Consider the following 23,800-nt stretch of genomic DNA (forward strand, 5'->3'; position numbering starts at 1 on the left):
AAGACAAGAAATGAAACGTTTGCTTTCTTTATGGATTTTTTCACACCTTGCTGTTTAGTTCGTCCTCGCCCTTATGTCTTACCACCGTCTCACACAAACAATGTATTTCACTTTATGGCCCTCAGTATACACCTTGAAACATTTATTGGAACAAACAAAAAGTCAAGAGAATGTTGGTGATGGTCCCCAGAAAAGAGAAAATAGTGCAAACTTTCGCACAGCACCGCGTTGCGACTAGACACAGTTTGGACAAAGAACGGCCGCGGGATAATTCCACAGAACGTTCCGTACACTACTGACAATGCAAACATGGGGAACGATCGTTTGCATTTTTTTGGAACTAGTTTTTATCAACGACGGCCCACTAATATGCCACGTCAGGGAGAATTCATTTCACAAAATTTCACAAAAAGCTTTACTACTAGCTTGCGTGCTATTTACATTGGTCTGCGTCCTTAGCTTTTGTTCCTAACATATTTATTTGTCTCTTCGGAGACCATCTTAACGCTGCCAACGTCCTCTTGCGTTCATTTCCTTCCAGTCAGAATTGTACGACTTCCTTGCAGCCATTGCAGCCATGGCTCCCTCGCGCCAGTCACCTAAAGTCGCCGATTGCATATTATACAAGAGAGGAATATGACTAGTCCTTTTCACATTGTGTAGGTAAGTTATATTAAGGTTGTATTGAGCAGAACGTGCAAAGGTAAATTGTCTTTGCAGCAACAGAAAATCGAAAAAAAGCTCTGTCCACGAGAGAGCTTCAGTTTCTGTTCACTCTTTCTGCCACGCCAAATTAAACAACAGGGTTGTCGGCATCTTAATTGTGGGTAAATGTATGTTTTGGACAGGTGGGATTTTTGAATAAATGCATACAAAATATGATTTGAATCTTTCATGTTTTGTTTTATCATGTTTATTGAACTGAGTAGCATCATACACTCAGCTGGGATGCTGACAGATTTGCACATTGATGCTCACTGTAACCATTATGGCACAGCTAGTAAGACAAGCATGTTGGACAATCTGAGGATAGAACTAGTGGGTTTGCAGTGTAGAGCAATGACCAATAGGTATATCCAGCAGTATAGGTCAGCACTGTGTACTGGGTAAAGTGACACACAGTGAGCCAGCTCACACATCCCGACCACCGGGCTAGAGTTGACTGACTACATGGGTATGGACCTGACATACAGCAATCACCCTAAGATGATTGGATAGTCACAGAGAATGAGACAAGCCTTTCTGGGTACCTTTTTATTTGTTTTTTTTATTAAAACCTGCACCTGTGGAGGAATACAATAAACTGGTGCTGTATTTGGTATATGATTTCATGCGCACTCTTTGTTTTGTCCAACAGTTTATGTCACTGAAAAGGTATTGAGTTGAACTTGAATCTGATGTGGTTGTCTTCCTCATGAAAATAGTAGTAGTCAGCCTCAGTGTCTCCTGGTAGCCTCAGGGTTAAAGTGTCCACTTGTCATGCCAGGTACAGGTTCAACTGAGTATAATGTGTGAAGCCCATTTCTGGTTTCCTCCACCATGATATTAATGTAGTATTGTCTAAAGTCACATTAAACCACTGACTGACTGACTGACTGACTGACTGACTGACTGTAATTGTGGCTAAGGACATTGTTGGTGTATCTGGCACCTTCAGTAGGGTGAGCATACAGTTATACTTACACAAATACCTCATTAATTTCACCTTGTCAAGCAAACTTAGAATACATCTTTCTTGTAAAACTCAGGTCAGGGGGTTTAGAGTTAATCAGATTACCATGTACGAGACAATGGTCACCACTCACAGGTCCAAGAACACCTGAAGAGTAAAATACTAATAAATGTTCAGGGGTGCTGAGTAATCCTTGTGGGTTCAATAATAATTTGATGAAGACCAAAAGTTGCCTGCAAATATTCTAATGGTTTAAAGATACTAAGGTAATCAGTCTGTATTAATATTACCTGCTAGCATTGAATCAATACCATTAACATATCAATCAAGCCCCAGCATTGACTACTTTAAGTATGTTACAACATCCCTATCACAGATCAACAGGTGTTTCTTCTTACAAGTGATTTTCATCCAAAATGTCTTGAGTCCTATTAATAAGTTATCAATGCATTTAGTAAATAAGTTGTCATTAATATAGATGGCAACATCCGCGACCCTTGTAGATATATCTGGAGTAAATGCACTGCGGAAACCTGGTAGTAATTTCTTCATTTAAAATATGAGAGTGCAGCCATGTTTTTGTAATATATATTATATTATATTACATTATATCATTAAATTTGATGTTAATAATATGAATCTTGTAATTGGGACTTCCTATACTAGTCAGCTGTATCCCCTCTTGCTGAAAGTACAGATGAACTAGATAATATAATATAGATGTAGTCTGTGTTTAAATCTCTTTGTACAAAGAACCTTACAATTAAATGCCCTGATTCTATGTTGATACTGTACAATACCTACTCCTATCAAACACTTTCATAGGATCAATTTGGATAGAAACTCAGAGTCTGCAAAGTAAAGTGTCAAGATAGTTGTTTTAATATAAGAATTATGGATCATTTATCATATCTGTATCAGAACGCATGAGCTGGTGGCATGTGGTCCTGTGCACAGTGCACAGGTCACAAATCATGTCAAGTTAAGCAACACTGGTCGTGGGGAGTAGTTGGATCGACTTTGTTCAGCAGCTTGGCTGCTGAGATTTTCTTGGACTTTGGTACTGCCTCACTCTGAAGCACATTTAACGTTTGTGGTGTCCCCTTGGGCAAGTGACTGTTTGAAATGTGACTCTGTTCACCCAGCAGTGAATGGGTACCCAGTAGGATGAGATGTCAATGTGACGGTTAACCTGCAAGTGCCTCAAAGCAGTTTGGGTTGTATACTCCCTAGGGAGCTGAGTATGTTTGTTAAGTGCACACTGATCCATTGAACGGGTAATAAGTGTGCTTTTAGCAACCACAGAGTGGATGGAAAACAGCGCCTAACAAATGCACTTGTGTTGTATGAAATGTGAATGCAGTATAGATTTTCAAATGTGAAAAAAAATTAATGCAAAACAGGCATAATAAATATAGTAAAATGAAAGATTTTCACATCATCTGTATATAATCTGCATGTTAACATCTCACACTAGACATGTCAGCACAATAGAGGTCACCCATAAGGCATTTGTCCAGTAACCATGACAAAATAGAGTTCAGAATAAATAATCATAATAACTAAAGATATGCACTGAAAGTCAAGTCACAGTTTAGATGATTGATTGATGGCAGTAAAGCCGCTCTAGAGATCAGAATTATGTTGACAAATAGAGTGAGGCACCTAATCACAAGCTCACAAACTCAGCGATCTAACCCACTCAGCCACCGAGGCTTAGAAAGTGTTATCCCAAATATAACATTTTTAACATTATGAATATCATTGTATGTTCACGTTTCAAATTGTTATGGTTCTTAGTATTAAGCTATCATTACAAGTTAAAAATGTAGATATATATTATATAAAACATGTCTCACTGTATTGTCACTTTAACACCTATCTTTAAAGTCACATGTCAATAGAGTTATTTGGTAGTCCAGCAGCACTAAGGAATTCAAGGGAAGTCTTAATCCTTCTATGAATTTGTCCGCAACCTCTGGTCCTTCTCAGTGTAAGTCCTCTTAAGGGATTGGGACGGGCACCATGAACCATCTGGGCTAACTTTGTACCGACCCACTGGGGTACACTTGCCCAGGCAGCCACCCTGTGCCATTACACGCATCCGCGTTCGCTGTTGTTTATTCCAACTTTTGGTTGAACCGGGCCTTCCGGTTTTTCTGTCGATGTCATGGTTGCAGAATAAACTGCATTGAGTTGACTCTGCGGTGTTGACTAATCCTTGGCACTGTGCATATTTCCAGTGTACACAAGTCAGTCGCTGGTTGTTGAGTCTGTATCTGAAGCCATGGAGGAGGACTTGCCTACCGCCTTTCTGCCACGTGAAGTATTCAACTTTCTTTGGATTTGTCATAGTTTAAAGATTCCATGATAGGCATTTTATAACTATACATTTCCTTCTCCATTTTGAGTAAAGAAAACCAAATTCTTATTTCTCATGAATTATCTCAAACTTGACTCTAAATTGCCATCAAAATACTGATATATCAAACAGATTCCAAAGAGGTGCCCTTTGCTATTTTACAGATTTGGGACATTTTTCATTTTCTTGTTTCCATGGAAACAATTTGGAGTTAGTGTCAAAAGGTGGGGGTAGGTGTCGTTTCCAGAACACAACTTGAAAACTGGGAAAGACTTTTCATGTAAACCTGGTACATGTATTAATCAAGGGCTGAAGTGGTGCTTTTTGCTATTTTTGAATTTAAAAAGAACAAGTTCCTGTTTCCAAGGCAACAAGATTGACTGATTGTTGATAGTGGTGTATGTGTTTGTTCTAACCATATATCTAATACTAAAAGGTATTGGAGGTTTGGTGAAAAGGGATTTTCTCCAGTTGGAGTTATATGTTTTAATAAGTGATTGAAAATCTAATTTTTAATGCTTCGGCCTTAGAGAGGTGGAAAAGTTTAATTTGGGGGATGGATTTATCATTGCTTATCCATTTTCTGTCGAATCTCTTAATACTACTATTTTCATTGCGATGAATTTTTCTATGCATACATCTCTCAACATTTTATGAAAAAAGGAAAGCATAATGGAGTTTTCTTAGTGCTTGACTGGTGAATGTATTTTTTTGCAAGAAGAATTATGAGGTTGAATAGGTAGTTGTTTTTGTTTTAGCAAAATAACTTATCCAGAATGCTAATATGAATATCATAAGCAAGTTTCGAGTTAAAGTACATTTCAATTTCTAACCAAAATTCCTTTACAAAAACACATTCTACATACACATGGTATTAACTTCATTTTCCATAATTCCTTTTTGGTATATACAGCTCTATTTTTAAATCTGTACTGGAAATCTATTAGTTTAACATCATTGGTACACAATCTACAATTAGAGAAAGCGTTATTCAATAAAATGCTTTGATTAAGTTAATTTTCCCATTTATCACACATCAGAGGAAAGTTAGTTTATAGCTATGAGTTTATCATAAAATATTCTCGAGCCCTTTGTTCTTATCAACAAGTCTCTCAAAAAAACTTTAATGTATAAGTTAGCTGTGATAGAAGATCTGCCATTTATTGCTTTTTTCCATGATTTAGGGATATTTAGCATTACTCTGTTGTAGTCAAGTATAGTACCTTTAATTTGAAATTGGTTTTGTAATTCTTCAAATATTCAAAATCTGTTGTTGCTATATAAAACTTTTAAACTATGAATACCCTTATTAAACCAAAGTTTTAGAATGAAATTATTTTTATATTGGTGATTGAACCATTATGGTTCTGATAAAATTTTGTCAATACTTTGTTTGTCAACTTTGTTTTCTGTAGTAATTACCCCAAATACTCAATATGTCCCCCCAAAAGGGAATTTTCAAAGTAATACACTTATCAATATTTGCTCCCAATAGGAATGTCTGTTTTGATTGGAAGTTCTTTAATGTTGACGAAGTCAGTTTTTGTAAACTTGTCCTTAAAAATGATAATTTCAATGAATCAATAGATTGGCTGGTATCTATCATTCTCAGACCACCTTCTTCATATTTCCTTATCGAGGCACATCTTTTTATTTTGTCTGGTTTTTTTATTCCAAATGAATGTATAAAATAGTTTATTAAATTTTCCAATAAATTTATCAGGTGGGTTTGGAAGTGCTGAAAATATATGAACTAATGTTGAACAAGACAGAGTCTTAAAAACTGTGATTTTACCTGTTAATGTTAGATGTCTTTTTTTCCAGCTTCCCAGTAATCTATTAATATGTTCCAGTCTTTTTCTTGTATTTATTACCCATGGATCAAGTAATGTGGGATTAAATATTATTCCCAAGACTTCCAAGTTTCCCTCATGCCAGTCTAATATCATGTCTTCATGTCTTCTAGTATGTGATGTTGCTTCCTGCCATTGAACCTATCCATGTAGCTTTAGTTTTGTCAATATTTACCTTAAGACTGGATATTCTATAAAATTTATTCAAAGTATCAATTGCAGCTCTCCAGATCCATCTAAACATAACTGTGTATCATCTGCATATTGACCTAATTTATACTCCATACCATTTATTGTTATTCCTTTTATGCCGGCATCCTCTTTGGTTCAGAAAAGGGTGGAGAGATGTCAATTTTGTATTACACAAGATGATGCATTCTTAGTTAAGATATTAATCCATTTAATTATGTTTGGTCCAAAACCAAATTTTTTCATAACCATTTTTTCATAATTATAAGAAAGTTGGTTTTGTTCAGGGTTTTCGCTTGGTGTAGTGCTGCTGATATGGCCAGAAATTCTGCTGTATTTGAATTTTTGTGATGATAATTAGTGGTTATTGTGGGGTTGGTCTACATGGATACCTATGCTGGTGTTGTTTGTGTCTTGTGATGCATCGGTGTATGTGTGGTACGTGACGGCCAGTTTGTGTCTTGTGATGCATCGGTGTATGTGTGGTACGTGACGGCCAGTTTGTGTCTTGTGATGCATCGGTGTATGTGTGGTACGTGATGGCCAGTTTGTGTCTTGTGATTCATCGGTGTATGTGTGGTACGTGATGGCCAGTTTGTGTCTTGTGATGCATCGGTGTATGTGTGGTATGTGATGGCCAGTTTGTGTCTTGTGATGCATCGGTGTATGTGTGGTATGTGATGGCCAGTTTGTGTCTTGTGATGCATCGATGTATGTGTGGGTATGTGATGGCCAGTTTGTGTCTTGTGATGCATTGGTGTATGTGTGGTACGTGATGGCCAGTTTGTGTCTTGTGATGCATCGGTGTATGTGTGGTATGTGATGGCCAGTTTGTGTCTTGTGATGCATTGGTGTATGTGTGGTACATGATGGCCAGTTTGTGTCTTGTGATTCATCGGTGTATGTGTGGTATGTGATGGCCAGTTTGTGTCTTGGGATGCATCGATGTAATTGTGGTATGTGATGGCCAGTTTGTGTCTTGTGATGCATTGGTGTATGTGTGGTACGTGATGGCCAGTTTGTGTCTTGTGATGCATCGGTGTATGTATGTGTGGGTATGTGATGGCCAGTTTGTGTTGGTGTGGTTGAGATGGGACGGTAGGAGTCAGGCTTGTTTGGGGTTTTTCCTCATTTGAGGACTGGTACTATATCAGAATGTTTCCATTGTAGGGGTATAGTGCCTGTTGTCTATATTTAGTTTTTGTATTCTAATTGGGATTTTGTTGATGATTATGTAACTGATATTATCTTGTCCTGTGGCTAAGGCTGTGTTTTGGTGTTGGCTGAGCAGCTTGTTTTAAAAAAGTTGGCAGCGATTGCAATAGTTTTGGCCTTATTTGTGGTGAGATTCTTAATGTTGGGGTAAATAGATTTTAGGGAATTAGCTTTTATTGCTTTAAATTTGTTCCACAATAGCCCAGTGTTTTGTTTGCTAATGTTTAAGTTTTTACTGAAAGTATGCCAATGTATTCTCTTTGTGCTGCCATGATTATTTGTTTAGTTTTTTTTTCTTAGATTTATAACTACAGGTAGTTTAGAACGGTCTCTCTTAAAATGATTGGGAGCCTTTTTTCTTTGTTTTCTAGCCTTGATTATTTTGTTGCTCCACCACGGGACTGGGTTGTGTAAGAAGTTATTTATTTAGGTGGGTATACTTTTGTGTTAAAAGTGTCTGTGTTGGTGTTTTGTATTTGTGATCATGTGATGTGTCAGATTGATGGCAGAGTTTGATGAACAGTGGCCAGTTTATTTCTTTTAAATTGAAATTTGTTTGCTGGGTGTTTCCTCAAGTTTGATCGTTAGTTAAAAGGGATTTGTTTATTATATTAAGTATGATTTTGAGGACCAGTGATCACTGCCATTATAAACTTCCCAGCTTGTTTTTGTAACAGATTTGCTGTCAAAGAGATAGTTATGAATGACATGGTGTTGGGTCTAACTTTGAGATAATTTTAGTTTAGTGATATGACTTTAGTTTATTTTTCAACTGTGGGTGGCAGTTAGGAAACTGGCATAAGATTTGTTATCCCCCGCCGCGCGAAAGCGCGAAGCGGGGGATATAGTATTCACGACCGTCCGTACGTCCGTCCGTACGTCCGTCTGTCCGTCCGTCCGTCCGTACGTCCGTCCGTACGTCCCACCTGTTTGTTGCCGCGATATCTCAAGAACTAAACACTGGATTGTCTTCATATTTGGAACTATGGTGTATATACAGACTCCGCAGACACCAGTCGGTTTTGGTGACCTTGATCCCATTTTCAAGGTCACAGCAGACAAATCTGCTTTTAGAGTTGGAAAACGGTGTTGCCGCGATATCTCAAGAACTAAACACTGGATTGTCTTCATATTTGGAACTATGGTGTATATACAGACTCCGCAGACACCAGTCGGTTTTGGTGACCTTGATCCCATTTTCAAGGTCACAGCAGACAAATCTGCTTTTAGAGTTGGAAAACGGTGTTGCCGCGATATCTCAAGAACTAAACACTGGATTGTCTTCATATTTGGAACTATGGTGTATATACAGACACCGCAGACACCAGTCGGTTTTGGTGACCTTGACCCCATTTTCAAGGTCACAGCAGGCAAATCTGCTTTTGGAGTTGGAAAACGGTGTTGCCGCGATATCTCAAGAACTAAACACTGGATTGTCTTCATATTTGGAACTATAGTGTATATACAGACTCCGCAGACACCAGTCGGTTTTGGTGACCTTGATCCCATTTTCAAGGTCACAGCAGGCAAATCTGCTTTTAGAGTTAGAAAACGGTGTTGCCGCGATATCTCAAGAACTAAACCTCTCGATTGTCTTCATATTTGGAACTATGGTGTATATACAGACACCGCAGACACCAGTCGGTTTTGGTGACCTTGACCCCATTTTCAAGGTCACAGCAGGCAAATCTGCTTTTGGAGTTAGAAAACGGTGTTGCCGCGATATCTCAAGAACTAATCGCTGGATTGTCTTCATATTTGGAACTATAGTGTATATACAGACACCGCATACACCTGTCAGATTTGGTGACCTTGACCCCATTTTCAAGGTCACAGCAGGCAAATCTGTTTTTGGAGTTGGAAAACGGTGTTGCCACAATATCTCAAGAACTAATCGCTGGATTGTCTTCATATTTGGTACTATGGTGTATATGGCGGGGGATATTTCGTCACTCTGTGACAAATACTTGTTGTAGTTTGAATTTGTGAGCAAGGCTATTGTATTTTTTACAATATAATAAGAAGGGCAGCTGCTATGAACTTTATAAGTTTGTTATGTTGTTATATTTTTGTTGAGTTATGGTTGCTGAAGGTGCTGTTTTTAAGTTTTGATTTTTTTTGCTTTTCTGTTTTTTTGCTGAGTAATGTGGGTGGTGGTGTGGTTGTATGGGTGTTTGAGTGGTTGGGCGTGCTGACGGGATTTGGGGTTTCTGATGGTTGATGGTTGTATGGGTGTTTGAGTGGATGAGCGTGCTGATGGGATTGGGGGTTGTGATGGTGGATGGTTGTATTGGTGTTTGAGTGGTTGGGCGTGCTGACGGGATTGGGGGTTGTGATGGTGGATGGTTGTATGGGTGTTTGAGTGGTTGGGCGTGCTGACGGGATTGGGGGTTGTGATGGTGGATGGTTGTATGGGTGTTTGAGTGGTTGGGCGTGCTGACGGGATTGGGGGTTGTGATGGTGGATGGATGGTTGGGTGGTAGTGGTATGGGGAGGGTGGATTTAAATTGTGGTTTGGGCCTGGGTATTGACTGTAGTAGGGGCCGGGGTTGGGAGTTGGTGTGGTTTAAGGGGTAGGGTAGGATAGGATAGGATGTGTATGTGTATTAGGTTTGGTTGGGGGTGGGGGGTAGGGGGTGGGGGATGTGTCTACTATGGTTTCTGTGTGTTTGGAGGTGGGTTGTGAAGTTGCGAGTATCTGTTTTGGTTTAGGTTTTGTCTTTGAGGTTGTGGTTTCTGGTTGTTTGGGGGAGTGGGGGGAGGGGTTGGAAGGAACTAACTGTAGAGTCTAGGGTTTGGTCTGACAGTCGTAGGAATTCCTCGTCTATTGGTAATGTGGTGTTGTATGATTGCTGGTACATGTGACTGTTTTATGTTTTTATCAAGTTTAAAAATATCTTGTTTGATCGGACAGGTGTTTTGGTTTGCTGTATGTCCTTCGGCGTTACACTTCCAACAGAAAGGAGCCCACGTGCACTCCTGAATTAGATGGTTTTCAGAGTCACATTTTCGACATAGTGGGTCATTTTTGCATGTAGTAGAGTGCATCAAAAGAGTGGCACTGGTCACATTGGATTGGTTTTTTTTCTGATGGGGTGGACTTTATCATTTAGTGCGCAGAAGGTTATGTGAGTGGGGAGTGATGTGGCTTTGAATGTTACGAAAATTGTTTGGGTGGATGTTCTGCCTGTGATGGGTTGTTTCCTCTTTACTGTTATGTATTCTGGTATTTTTGGTTGTGTTGGGTATTGGTTTGCTAATTGTATCTATTCTTCCATGTCTTGTGTCCAGGTAAATGACTCTTTGTATTTGTGTTTGCCTTCTAGGGGCTGCCAGTGTATGTTTAAACCATCAATGATGGGGGCTCTTAGTGCGTTATGGAGTGCTGATTGGTTTGGGTGATTTGAAGCCTAGGCCGCAAAAGTTAACATATTAAATTTTATATTCTAAATTTGGGGGTGCTTTTTTGGTGCATACTTTTTTTGCTGTTTTATGCAGTTCCGTAGGTGATATATATATGATCTCATGTTATTTCTGTTTGTTTTAGGTTGTGTGAGTTGGGCGGATTTGTCGGTGGTGGTTATATATTACTGTTTTCTAAATGTAGTGTATATATAAAATTAACAATCTCTCGTTTACTCATTTTGCCTTAGTTTTTAATTGTCTAATTTAGTAATTACCATAACACTAATTTATGCGTTTATTTCACTCAACTTGAGGGCATATTTGAAGCAGATGATGTAAATAAGACAGGGATTTTTCGAGGAGTAGTCAAAATGTAGTGAAAAAGATATCAGTATTTTGTAGAGCTGAGTATCGCCTGGTATCTTGCAATATGAATTGCGTCATGGTATGGACTGACGATACCGGTACTACTGGTAAGAAAGGATGAAGTCAATGAAATACAGCTTTAAAACCTCTTTCTCCGGACATTTATTCATAGTTATCTGAAAAACTTTGACATAGAAAACCACAACATCAAAACAGTTCTAAATAAAGGATGGTTATTAAAGGTGACAGTTAGTTGGCCCGTCCTCGTGTTCTGCGATGGGTTGCGATGTTCTGCTTTTACCATTACAGGAGGTAACTCTATCAGTTCCTGTACTATTTATAGAGTATTGCGATCTCACAAACTGACAATTCAAGTATCGTGTGTACCTAACTATCGATGATATGGTAGGTACCAGTGAATCATTAACACCCTAGTATTTTCTTCATATGTTGATGAAGTCATGTTTTGGTGAGGTGAGGTGAGATGGGGTTTACCGTCGCGTCCAAGTTTATTGCACTTACATAATGGTGTGTGTGTGTGTGGGGGTGTGGGTGTGGGTGGGTGTGAGTGAGTGTGGGTGTGAGTGAGTGGGTGGGTGTGTGTGTGTGTGTGTGTGGGTGGTTTGGTGGGTGGGTGTGAGTGTGTGTGGGGGTGTGGGTGGGGGTGGGTGGGTGTGAGTGAGTGTGGGTGTGAGTGAGTGGGTGGGTGTGTGTGTGTGTGTGTGGGGGTGGGTGGGTGGGTGTGAGTGTGTGTGTGGGTGTGGGTGGGTGGGTGGGTGTGAGTGTGGGTGTGTGTGTGTGTGTGGGTGGGTGTGGGTGTGAGTGTGTGAATGTGGGTGTGAGTGGGAGTGGGTGTGTGTGTGTGTGAGTGTGAGTGTGTGAATGTGGGTGTGTGGGTGGGTGGGTGTGTGTGGGTACATGCTTGTAGTAGTCTGGACTGATGCCGATTTACAGTGCCGAGATATCATGGGGCAGTTTAACATGAATACCCCACTCAGAAACAGTATGCTGACTCCGAGTCAACCAGTCCTTAGTATGTATGCCAGACAAGGCAACAACAACAACCATGGTATGACACGGCTGGGGATCCAGGCTTCTGCTCTCCAGGCAGATGCTATACCACTAGGCCACTGAGGTGGTCGAAGTCATGTTTGGTGTTCATGGTTGTTGGACATACTTTTGTGAACATTCCATGGACTTCTATCCAGTAAAAAAACAAATGGCAATCTGCTTTAGAATTGGGAATAAACTGTTCATCAACATGTCCATTTGCCGTAGTGGAATACTGCTTCTTGTCTGTAATTCTTGTATTCTAAAGCCCAAATCATGCTGATTGAATAATGTTTTTTGTGCACTCACTCATTGATTTGTATTTTAGAAGTTTTCACTCTGTACAGTGTCTGTAAATATAGTTCACTGATTTGTTGTCTTATTCGAGAGATGTTCAGCAATTAGTTGTTTCAAATGTGATATGCCCCCCTAAACCTCTATTGTCTAACCAACATCATGCTTGGGGGAATTTGTATGTATAACAGTAGGTTCTGGACAAGTAGGAATGCCCCTATTTTGATGTAAACAAATTTTTATTTCAACTGAAAACTGGGATCGTTAAACAAGACAACGCTTATTTTAATCCCTCTCTTTACATAGAAATCAGGTAAAAAAAGATGGTCAAGGTGTCCACATAATATTTACACAACAAAATACCTTGGTGGTCAGTAAGCCTGTGAAGATCCAGGATAGAATAGGTCTTCACCAACCCATGCTTGCCATAAGAGGTGGCTATTCTTGTCATAAGAGGCGACTAACGGGATCTGGTGGTCAGACTCGCTGACTTCGTGGATGCATGTCATCGAATCTCAATTGTGTGGATCAATGCTCATGATATCAATCACTTGATTGTCTGGTCCAGACTCGATTATTTACTGACCGCCGTCTTATAGCCGGAATATTGCTGAGTGCGGCATTAAACAACAAACAAACAGTTAGCTAGCATGATCAGCAGTGTTTGGTTTGGATAGTCAGAATGATGGGATTGTACGTAATATTAAGCACTACATAATGTCCATCTCCACGAGGCAAGTGAGTTAACTGACTATAAAAGTCCAGTTTCCACCCTTGCCGAACTAGGCTGGTATTATAGAACTAGGCTGGTATTGGTATTATGGAGTTAGATTTTGGCTGTACTAACGAGTCTATGCATAGTCCAATCAAAATCGCGCACCGAAATCGAAATCCGGTTCGTAGAGTGTCATGCAGATTTCGGTCGACTGCAGGATTTTGCAAAGCATGTGCACCGCTAACTCGTTGTCAACAGATATTTTCTAAATCTTTTCATGTTTTTAATCAAGGTGCTCACGTGATTTGATGCACTTCGCGATGTAAGACTCGTTCTATCACAATATAGATCTTGATTATCGATCAGATCATCTTGACTGGGCGCCACCGTTTTGTTTGAAACAAATGCAAGTGATACGAGAGGTTGAATCTGATTGGTCAATAGGAGAGGCATAGAAAGGACATAACTCGTAATAGCCACTGGTGGCGCTACGATCGAGCCAAGGAATTCCAGCCTAGTTCGGCAAGGGTGGAAACTGGACTTTCAAAGTCAGTTAACTCTCTTGCCTCGGGAAGATGCATAATGTCCACAAGGTACGCATATTTGTATTACTTAAGTTTCAATCTACTAGAATTTGCGATGAAAATATTTGACAGATTTGCTTCAGATGATAGGCCTTCACATCCGTAAAGTACTGTATTAATATCATATCATGTATGTAATGTAATAAATTGCTTCTAATTTGATCAGAATTGTAACAAAAAAGAAGTAGTGTAGCAGGTCTTCATAGTAGTGACTTAAGGAAAAAACGGGACTGTCAGTTATGAATCTATCAATTGATGTCCGTTTAGGTCACTGGATCTGAGTGAGGCGGCAGGCGATATTTTGACAGAAACTAGTTAAAAAATTTGTATCATAAAAAAATGTTTGTTATTGTAAGTGCATAATAATACATTTCGAGAATTTGAGTATGAGCCAGTAGATTTAATTTCTTCGTAAAGATTATATGTAAAAGAGTTTTAGTACACAATTATTGTACCTCCAGTCTTTGGCTCGTAAGCTTATAATCACCGGCAATTTCCGGAAGAAATCGTAAATGTCATTTTTTTCCTATTTTAAATAAAGCCTTTCTCTGCAATTTATAAGAATGGCAGAACTAATTAATTTCCATATTCAGTTTATTAATTAGTAGTATTTTCTCTTTCTATATCTCGTAACGAAAATGTTCCACATTTTCCCATGGTGCATTTTTTGTTATCATCTCATCTCGCGCCAAGCTCATGCTGGGTTATAGCGAAAACGGCACCTCAGCAAAACGTCACCGGGTGAAAACGGCACCGATTGGCGAAAACGGCACCTCGACTCGAGCGAAAACGGCACCTTATTATTTTTTTTTACCTTTGTCAATAAATGATATTAAACTTACATTGTAACTTGCAAGCGCCAATAATTGTGAGATGTTAAAACAAGTTTACATTAGATATTAGCCTCTACTCCAACTATAATCCAACTTAGCTTATACGCAACTCAACTTATTGTGAAAACATAACATGCTTTGAAGAAAAATAATAGAAATTAAACTCACATCGTCTCTTACAAACACAAATAATTGTGAAATAAAACAAATAAGAAATTAGCCCCCTACTCCAATTTACTCACCGACTCCGATTGGGAGGCGTAGTTAACTTATTGTGAAAACACTATACGCTTTGAAGTTTTAAGTACCAATACTCAATTTAAGCTGAAACTGTATTTAAGAGGCCAAACATGATGCTGTCAGATCACAATTATTCACAATGGCCTTTCGATGTGTTGCATGCGAGAAGACTGTCAGAAGAAATCAACATGCCGTATCATGTGATAACTGTGACCAGTGGACCCATCGAGTATGTGGAACAGGACTTTCTGTGGCTCGTTACAGAGAAATTTGCCGGAATGAAGAAGACTTCCCTTTCCGCTGTGTAAAATGTCCCGTCATTGAAGAGGTGGTCGGCAACTTTGATATCAGTTTCCAGTCAGAAGATGCTGATGAAATGAGAGTCCCCAACCTATCTGAAATCCACATTACGGCTTCAGATTTGCTCTTAGAAGACGAAGACGACCGTAACAAGTAACTATTTCATTTCAAAGTATTTGCCACACAAAAATGAAATAATGATAATAATAATAATAATAATAATAATAATAATGATAATACCAATAATTCATATATAGTGATATATTATTATATTTTTTTATTATTTTTTTATTATTATTTTTTAGTTCAATAAGAGATGTCACCATGCTGGAGCCCCCTTCTGCCGACATACCAGAGAACACCGCCACTGCCACCCCCCCCAGCCAGGACAGTTGACAACAATTCAAGTCCGAGTTGAGGTATTGATACTGTTGTTATAACTGATTGATGTAATTGTTCTCGGTAATTTACAATAAGCTCTCAATTATAGTTTATTGTTACAGTAAAGTAATTGAACGTATTATGTTTTAGGTAAAGGAACAAGCTGTGGAAAACCTATACAAATCAGGCGCAAGAATAGTTGAAGATGCCCAACAGAGACTAGCTGACCCTGATCAGGCTGGCGGTCGCCAAAACCACTCGACACTGATTCGCATGGCGAACCGAACCAGGGAACTGTTGCGCCCCAAAGAACCGAGGACACTGGACTTCGAGGTACTACTTATAATAAATTGAACTAAACAATGCTATTATTCAAATTCATAGAATAACCGAAATGTTGTAACATAACGAATATTGTATTTTAACACATTTATATTTTTTCAGATTGCCGAGGACTTCTTACCCGAAGGCTTCGTCCGTGGCGACATAATTCACAAGGATGAGAGGCATATCATGCTTGCTACTGACCGGCAATTACAGCACCTAAGTAGGAGTGGTCAATGGTTTATGGACGGAACGTTTAAGATTGTCAAACGTCCGTTCCATCAACTGCTGACCATTCATGCTTTTGTGTGTGCCGGCAGTAACTTCAAGTTGATGCCTCTTGTGTTTGTAATTATGTCAAGGCGTCGAACATCGGACTACGTCAAAGTCTTGAAGAAGCTTTTAGATCTACTCCCCAACGATCCTCAAGTCAAGACGATAATACTGGACTTTGAACAGGCTGCGTGGAAAGCTATTAGCAAGACCCTACCAGAAGCCTGCATCCGTGGATGCCTGTTCCACCTGACTCAGGCAGTCTGGCGGAAATGTCAAGAAATTGGATTGCAGGTATAATATATATTTAATGTATTGTAAAAAAAAGAAGAACTGTAATAGAAATAGATAGTAACATATATCTAATCTAATATATCTTATTTATCTCATATGTCTTACATAATTTTTTCACTTGTTTCTAGGTAGCCTACATGGAGGATGATGCCATCCACAAGTTTGTCCGAAAAATCATGGCACTCCCCTTTCTACCGGCCGCTGACATCACGAGGATGTTTTTGAAGATAACCGAGCGTGTCCCGGCCACTGGCAAACTGCGTGACCTCATCAACTATTTTCAAGCCCAGTGGATTGCTCATCCCACCTTCTCTCCCCGATCCTGGTCTGTGTTCAATGTAGCTGTCAGGACAAACAACTTTGTGGAAGGTAATAAAAAATAATACAAATAGTTCAAATACAAATGCAAACAATAAAAATAAAGTATATTAAACGATAAAAATGTTTTTATTATACATTAAAATTTCTTTCTCTCATGTTTTAGGTTGGCACAGACGCATCAACAACAAGGTGGGTGAGCAGTCCCTGGGGATCTACAGGTTGATCCCAGAGCTGTTCCGAGAGGCCAGTCTGTTGCCTTTACAGTCGCGACTGATTCAGGAGGGACGACTCAGGGCGTATGTTCGGAAATCTTCAACATCTCGTCAAGAGGAGATCTTCGACGTATGGCGGAGATACAAGGATGGGGATCTCTCCCTGAGACAAGTACTTTCACAATGTTCTGTTGTGCATGGACCGATTTTGTGAAGAGGATGATGATGATGATGATGAAGATAGACATGTATATATGAACATATTTACTGAGAAGAGGAAATACAATGTAAATCACCAATGAAATACTATATTAACTTATATCTCTGAAAAGAGGAAATGTTAATACATCACTAATAAAATCCCATGTAAATAAACACTATATATTACTACAAAAATCGTTGTTATCGTTATTAAAAATAGAGGTGCCGTTTTCGCCCGACTCATAGTAGCCGTTTTCGCCAAATGCGGTGCCGTTTTCGCCAGAGAAATCGGTGACGTTTTGCTGAGGTGCCGTTTTAGCCTGCACCCCTCATGCTGATGTAGTGTCTTTTCCCAGCAAGCCATTTTCAACATTTATACTTCATTTCCCAGAAAATAACGAGTAAGTACGCTCCCCATGCTGGCATCCTATTACTGTGATGTTTGTGATTTGTTTGCATAGACAACATAGTTGTATTTTGCTGTAGTTTTATTTTGTGAACCGCAATGCGCCGTGAGACTGCTATCCTCGCGCATCCCGTGCCATGTGACTATTCTGTTTGGTGCATATGTTAGCAGAATTGAGTGTTGTCATCCGAATGTATTTGCGTTTTCATATAGTATTTTAGTTACTGTGTAAAACACAGTACGTAAAATGATTTTAAATGACCATTACCAGTCGCTTAGCATAGGTGTTTCATGAAAAACACGAGTTTATCAGTTAGCTCCCTTTGCCCTTTGTTTACAATTGTTTCACTAGTAATCGCCCTCGTGCACTTTCAGTTGTTAATGTCATCGTCTCATCTAAATTTATATACTTACAAATTGTTTAAAGACTTTATTCCTATTTATCATTAAAGTAATCATAACGTTTTAGCTTTTGTAGTAAACTGTAATCCGATAGCACTTACCACGTTGGCGATGTAAACACAGGAGTTACTTCCCTTAGCTTCAGGAATTGTCAACTGTGTCTCGTGTCGTTTTGGATGATGATGTCGAGGTGTTGCGAAAGTAGGTGAATTAGTTTTCCTTTTTGTATTTTAACCTAGTCCGTGAACCTAAATGTTTTACTTCGTAGACTGATAATAATATCACAATCTAGACTGTGTGGTGTTGCATTACTGATTATTGTTGGAGACAAAACCATAACAGTAGTTTTGTTTTCCTGCATAGGAGTCACCATGGAGATGTGTTGCTCCATCTGAAGTGTCTCAGCTGTTTGTAGACTCCTTGGGGGTGAGTGCTGATCAGCAGCTACATTAACAATATTTCAACTTTTAATTACCAATCTAGTCACTGTCCATTTTTTATTATCAGTATTAAGTCGTATTCAACTATATCATTCTATTTCATCAACCTGTTATTTCATATAACATTCCTTAGTTGTCACCATGTTGGTATGAACTATTCAGTGTAGGATATGTTGGTTTATCATGTAATTGAAATGAATTTTCATCCTGGTGAATGTAACATCCTGACGGGAGAAATATCTACGTCTGAATAATATTGTATGAAGTTTGTTATGAATTGAAAAGCTTTTTCACCATAATAACTTATGTACACTGTTACCATATGGCCATGTTTATAAGAAATGTTATGTGTATTTGTTTTAGGTTACGCCATGGGTGGCTACGATTCTAGCTACTACGGCGAATAAACGAGTTTGAAGAGAGATATTTTGCTTGGTCCTCTTTAACCCCCCACATATACTCTTATTTTGTAGAGTTAGGTGTAAAGGATTTTGTATAATGTTGAATCTTTCATCTAAAAGTTTGTAATCACTACGAGTGTTAGCTTGGTCTGGGATACGGTTGCAGAGATAAGCTGGTGCTGAGTTATTTACCATTTTGTAGAATAAAGATAATGATTGATTTTTGGGTCTTAGTGACAATGCTTTCACATTTGTTTCTGTATACAATTTTTGTGCTTATGCCCTTTGTTGCACAACATGCAGTGTTCCCGCTTGATTTTGAAACTGCCAGTCCTGGTGGACTGTCAACACCACAAATTACAATTCCTCCCTAATTTTTGTTAGTCCCAACTTTCAATAAATTAAAAATGTACAAAATTTACCTGGTTTTAATTCCCTCAACATGTTCAATGCAATGATGTCATCTCTATAGTAACATACTTAGATCTACAAGTCATTCATACAAAGTTCAGTCACACTTTTCTCTCTCTTTTTTGAATATTTCGAGACAAAGTCGCTACACATATTTAACCTCGAAGCAAGGCAAAATGTTATTTCCTTCCACTAAAAGTTGACAAGGGGAAACCCTGATGGTAACAGACAAGCTGACTTTGTTCGGAAAAATTTAAATATTGCTTATGTTTTGTTCAACAACAAAGATTTTTATAAGGTACTAACTATATTTGCCGCTCAACAGGGACTGGCAGTCACATGAATTACCGGTCCAAGCCTAATTTGACCTGTAAAAAACTGGTAATTACCGGTAAATGGGAACACTGATATGGTTCTTAGAGCATCCAGATTTAATCTTTCCAGTGTCAGTTTGTGATTTTGTAGTACAATTATTCCCAATTTAACTACAAATAATCAATTTTTTTGTTTTTTATTGCTTATGAAATGAAGTACCTGTTACATAAAATGGGCTTCCGCCCAGGGCAGCAGAAAGACATGACATGTAGCACAACTTATCAGCACATCTTAGATTTCAATGGAAAATAACATACTTCTTACTCACACATTCACTTTAGTAATACAATCATACTGCATATATTAAGTATGCATTAACTATTAAATCTTGTATATCATATTGCATTGCAGGAAAGTACATGGTCTCAAATATTACATTCTTAAGTATAAAACTGACATTAAAATGAAAGCTGCTACTGGTTTTTGAAAAGTTTAACAAGTGGGTAATTGTTTCCTTTTCATTGTGACAGAAGGAGCACTCATCATTTTAATTAAGTACACACAGAAAAGAATTAGTAGTGAGAATTCTGTGGGTAAGTTTGTATTGAAATCAACACTGTTTTACATCCTGTTTTGTACTAAATATTTTATTACAGATATTGTTCCAATTTCAGTTTTCAAATTGTAACTCCCACTTTTCCTGCCCTTTAGTGTTTACTTCTGTAGCAAGGGGGCTCAGGTAGGGTGAATATTTTTTCATATGTAAAATCTCTTAAAGCCACATGAATAAGGAAACTTGTGTCCCCAGGTGCACCTATTTCAATCTACACATCCTTATATCTGTAACATTTTTTGAGAGAAAGTAATGTGTTTTGGAAAAGTTGGTCATTTATAGTGTTTCATGAAAAAATCAAGCCAGAATCTTTCAGTAGTTTTTTAACTGAAGCAGTTTTTCATAACCCTTATATTAAATGTAGCGCCAAGAAACACAGTGTGAATCTCTCACCGTCAGTTTATTCATGTTTTCTAATTCTCATCGTTGCAGAGTTACCGTTAGCATTATCAAATACCTACGTTGATGAGGAGGAGGTTCAGAAAACTACAAAAAGAAACAAAACACTTGCTCAGTTTTCAACACAAACCTGAACCATTCAAAGTATACAAATATTCAAATTCAAAGTTGCATCATAATAATTACTTAAATGAAATGTTTCTGCTTAGATCATTTGTACATAAAGACAATGTAAAGATGAGAGAACAAAACTCACATCTGTTAACACAGGGTAACAACACGTACCATTGTTTAACATCGTTTGGTATGCTGCGGACGGGGATTGAACCCCGGACCTTCCGCTCACTGGGTGAACGCTAGACCATGGGTGAACGCTAGACCATGGAGTCGGTCACTTAACCAAGGACACTTGTGGACTTTAAAATATTTTAAAATATCATAAATAACTGATACTTTTAATAATGTGAAACGTTAGACTGCTCGTACATTAAAACTATTTGTTTCTGGAAATATTGGATAAGGGTATCCTCAAATTATAAACTTGGTCAAGGCAGATAAGAAGTTTCTATCATATAAGGAATGTAATGAAATTTATGATATCTGTTCATCCTATTTAGAATTTTAACTATTTGTGGTTCCAAGTCATGAATGCATATTTATTGTTCATTTGTTTCTATAGATTTATATAATTTTCACTACTATTTTGCCTTATTTGCTCAATGGAATCTGTTTCAGGGAATATTCAAGACTGGCTATTCTCTGGCATTGACATTTTATATTAACTGTTGGTCATGAAGCAGTAGGATCACCAGTGCAGTTTCTGATTTGCATGTACAATGTATCCTGTGTTCAACAAAGTGTTCAATTCCATTCAGGATGGACAATAAAACACTTCAAAAGTACAGAAGATGGGGCTGTGAGTGGCAGTGGTGAGTGTTGTCTAGGACGGGCTATCAGAGGAGTTATGGGGGTGTCAAATATGGCCAGGTTAATGTTAAATTAACCGCAAATGGCAAATGGAGAGCTGTTCATGTTCACGAGATAGTCTACATGATAGCTACCAGCCAATTCAGTTCAGGTGCAATGTACCTGTGGAAACACCTGTGGGGTGGGGGGCACCTGTTACTGGAGACCCACCCCATGAAGCTCACCCCATGAAGGTCCTGCATGGACAGTGGTGGGGTGCCAAGATGCTTGGTGACCCTCAGACTGTGACAAGGCTTGTTTTTATTTGATGGCTAACAGATGTCTGACTAACTGAGAAGTGGGAATACAAACAAGATTATGATATTTGTCATGACATCATTTGGGTGAGTTGGTGAAGTAGACAGAAAATGATGATAATTTGACTTAGGCTGCAGGATGTGTCTATGTTTGCAGGTCATGTAAACATGCATTTAACTTTTGTCAGGAAGTTTCTTCTTTTTATCTGGTGTTATCAGTGACCAAAGATTATATACATTATTCATGACAAAAGCAAAGACCGGTAAATGACGATACAAGTGTACTTATATTATGTTTTCGGTTTGTGGCTTCTGACTTTGGCCTGGAGATGTTTAATTGTGTTACTATGGTTACATGAAGTGGGAGATCTGTAAACCAACAAACTAAAGTGTTGCCAAATCTTCATGTAAGTGTGTTACCTTCGTTATGTTACAGTTTTTTATGATTTCACCCACATTAGTGTAGAACCAATAAAGTGTGTCTCAAACATGAATGGCAGTTATGTTCATGTCTAGCCTCTTTTGATCACCAGTATGATCAGGGAGAGGTTTTGTAGTTTGTAACTCTCTGAACCCAAACATGACTTGAATAGTGCAGATGATGGGAGAACGGCCTTCCCTCCCCGGACCAGGCCCAGCTCCTATTAAGTAAAGCTTTAGCAGTTGCTACATTTTACAAGCCAAACATGGTGATCCAGTAATGGACATCACATAATTGATAAAACTTAAGACCTCCATGGAACCATTGTCAGGAGCTGGACCTAGTCCAGGGCGGGGTGAGGCCGTACCGCCATCGTCTATACTACTGGTTGTATAACGCTGGGAGACTGCATGAGTGAGTGAGTAATAGAATGTTGTTACAAAAGGAGAGAGTGAGTGAATATTGTTTTCCAACCCTGTTAGTGATATTCCAGCAATATCAGGGAGTGGACACAAACAAGCGGGTGACGAGCGACTGCTTCAACCACTAGGTTACCCTACCACCCATTAAAAGAAAGAAAGATAGGCAAGACATGGTCTGAGATGTGTGTCAGTATCGCATATGGACATGAGATGTGTGTCAGTGTTGTATATAGACATTAGACATACGTGTGTCAGTATATTTCATAGTATGCCACACACTACCATAGGCACCATTCACCATTGTTACAGCTGTTATTGTGTTGTAGGAGGAGTGAGTGAGTTGGGTTTAACGCCGCTTTTAACAGTATTCCAGTTATATCACGGCGTGTCAGCTTAATGTGGGAGGAAAGCCCGAAGTGATGCAGGTCTCAGACGTTTACCACTTCAGTGAAACCCACGAGCACGGGTATGGTGCTGACAAACCTAGAAACATAATCGGGGCGAACCGGGATTCGAACCCACAATCATAGGTTTCTGGCGTGCCCAAGGGACGCAACTCTGCACAGCGAGTCGCGGCGCCTTAGACGACTGGGCCACCCGTGCCCCCTGTTGTAGGGGGAGTATTTGCAGCAACAGACATATGAGGATAATGTTACTGTAAACAGTATGAGGTTTATTCCTCCTATAATGGGTACGGTCCATTGATTTGCTGACAAGTACTCAGCATTTCTCTAAGGGACTGAAAATAAATTAAATATTCACAATAATTGATGACAGCATTGTAGCAGGACTGCCCACAGACCACAGACACTACGGTGTTTCATCAATGGCCAATATTTATTTGCAGAAATTCGAATGTGATTTTAAAGAAAAACCACCCTGAAACAATCAGGTATACAATATAGCACATATAAAACAATACACATATCATAAACACAGATATATGTACATACAATTCATATGCATACTAGTATGATGAGATACAGTACAGGGTATTGTTGTAAATGTACTGGGTAGAATATATTTATGTAAATGTTAATTAGAAACGTATTCTGTCTTGATATATGATCAAATACATACACTAGATAATGACATGTAAACGACAACATGTAAACAACAAGTAAACCTACCAGGTGTGTGGGCCTGGGTTGATATCACACCTGGGGACGATGCCCCGCTAAGTTTCTGCACAGTAGTGCAAAACTCGTCTGCAGAGGAAATAATAATATATACAGTACATGCAGACGTGCCAATAAGAACAAA

The 23,800-nt window shown here is 38.8% G+C and overlaps 1 protein-coding gene across 7 annotated transcripts; it reads left to right on the top strand.

The window, feature by feature from the left end:
• The first annotated feature begins 410 nt into the window (after positions 1-410).
• Positions 411-22,188, top strand: LOC124118442. 7 transcript variants are annotated; one of them, XR_007219054.1, is made up of 6 exons: positions 14,670-15,231; positions 15,384-15,497; positions 15,610-15,792; positions 16,835-17,485; positions 18,256-18,318; positions 18,696-18,750. XR_007219054.1 is itself a non-coding variant. In XM_046480554.2 (5 exons), the coding sequence occupies exons 1-3, from the start codon at positions 15,973-15,975 to the stop codon at positions 17,095-17,097; spliced, it is 882 nt and encodes a 293-aa protein (XP_046336510.2). In that variant the 5' UTR covers positions 15,831-15,972; the 3' UTR covers positions 17,098-17,485; positions 18,256-18,318; positions 21,207-22,188. The 7 variants fall into 7 exon arrangements, 2 of the variants coding, with proteins under 2 accessions (XP_046336510.2, XP_048243874.1); XM_046480554.2 differs by lacking the exons at positions 14,670-15,231; positions 15,384-15,497; positions 15,610-15,792; positions 18,696-18,750 and adding exons at positions 15,831-16,350; positions 16,479-16,719; positions 21,207-22,188; XM_048387917.1 differs by lacking the exons at positions 14,670-15,231; positions 15,384-15,497; positions 15,610-15,792 and adding exons at positions 15,831-16,350; positions 16,479-16,719.
• The last annotated feature ends 1,612 nt before the right edge of the window (positions 22,189-23,800 follow it).

Source organism: Haliotis rufescens, unplaced genomic scaffold (genome assembly GCF_023055435.1).
Source record: "Haliotis rufescens isolate VD_foot unplaced genomic scaffold, xgHalRufe1.0.p SCAF_7, whole genome shotgun sequence".
NCBI classification, from domain to species: domain Eukaryota; kingdom Metazoa; phylum Mollusca; class Gastropoda; order Lepetellida; family Haliotidae; genus Haliotis; species Haliotis rufescens.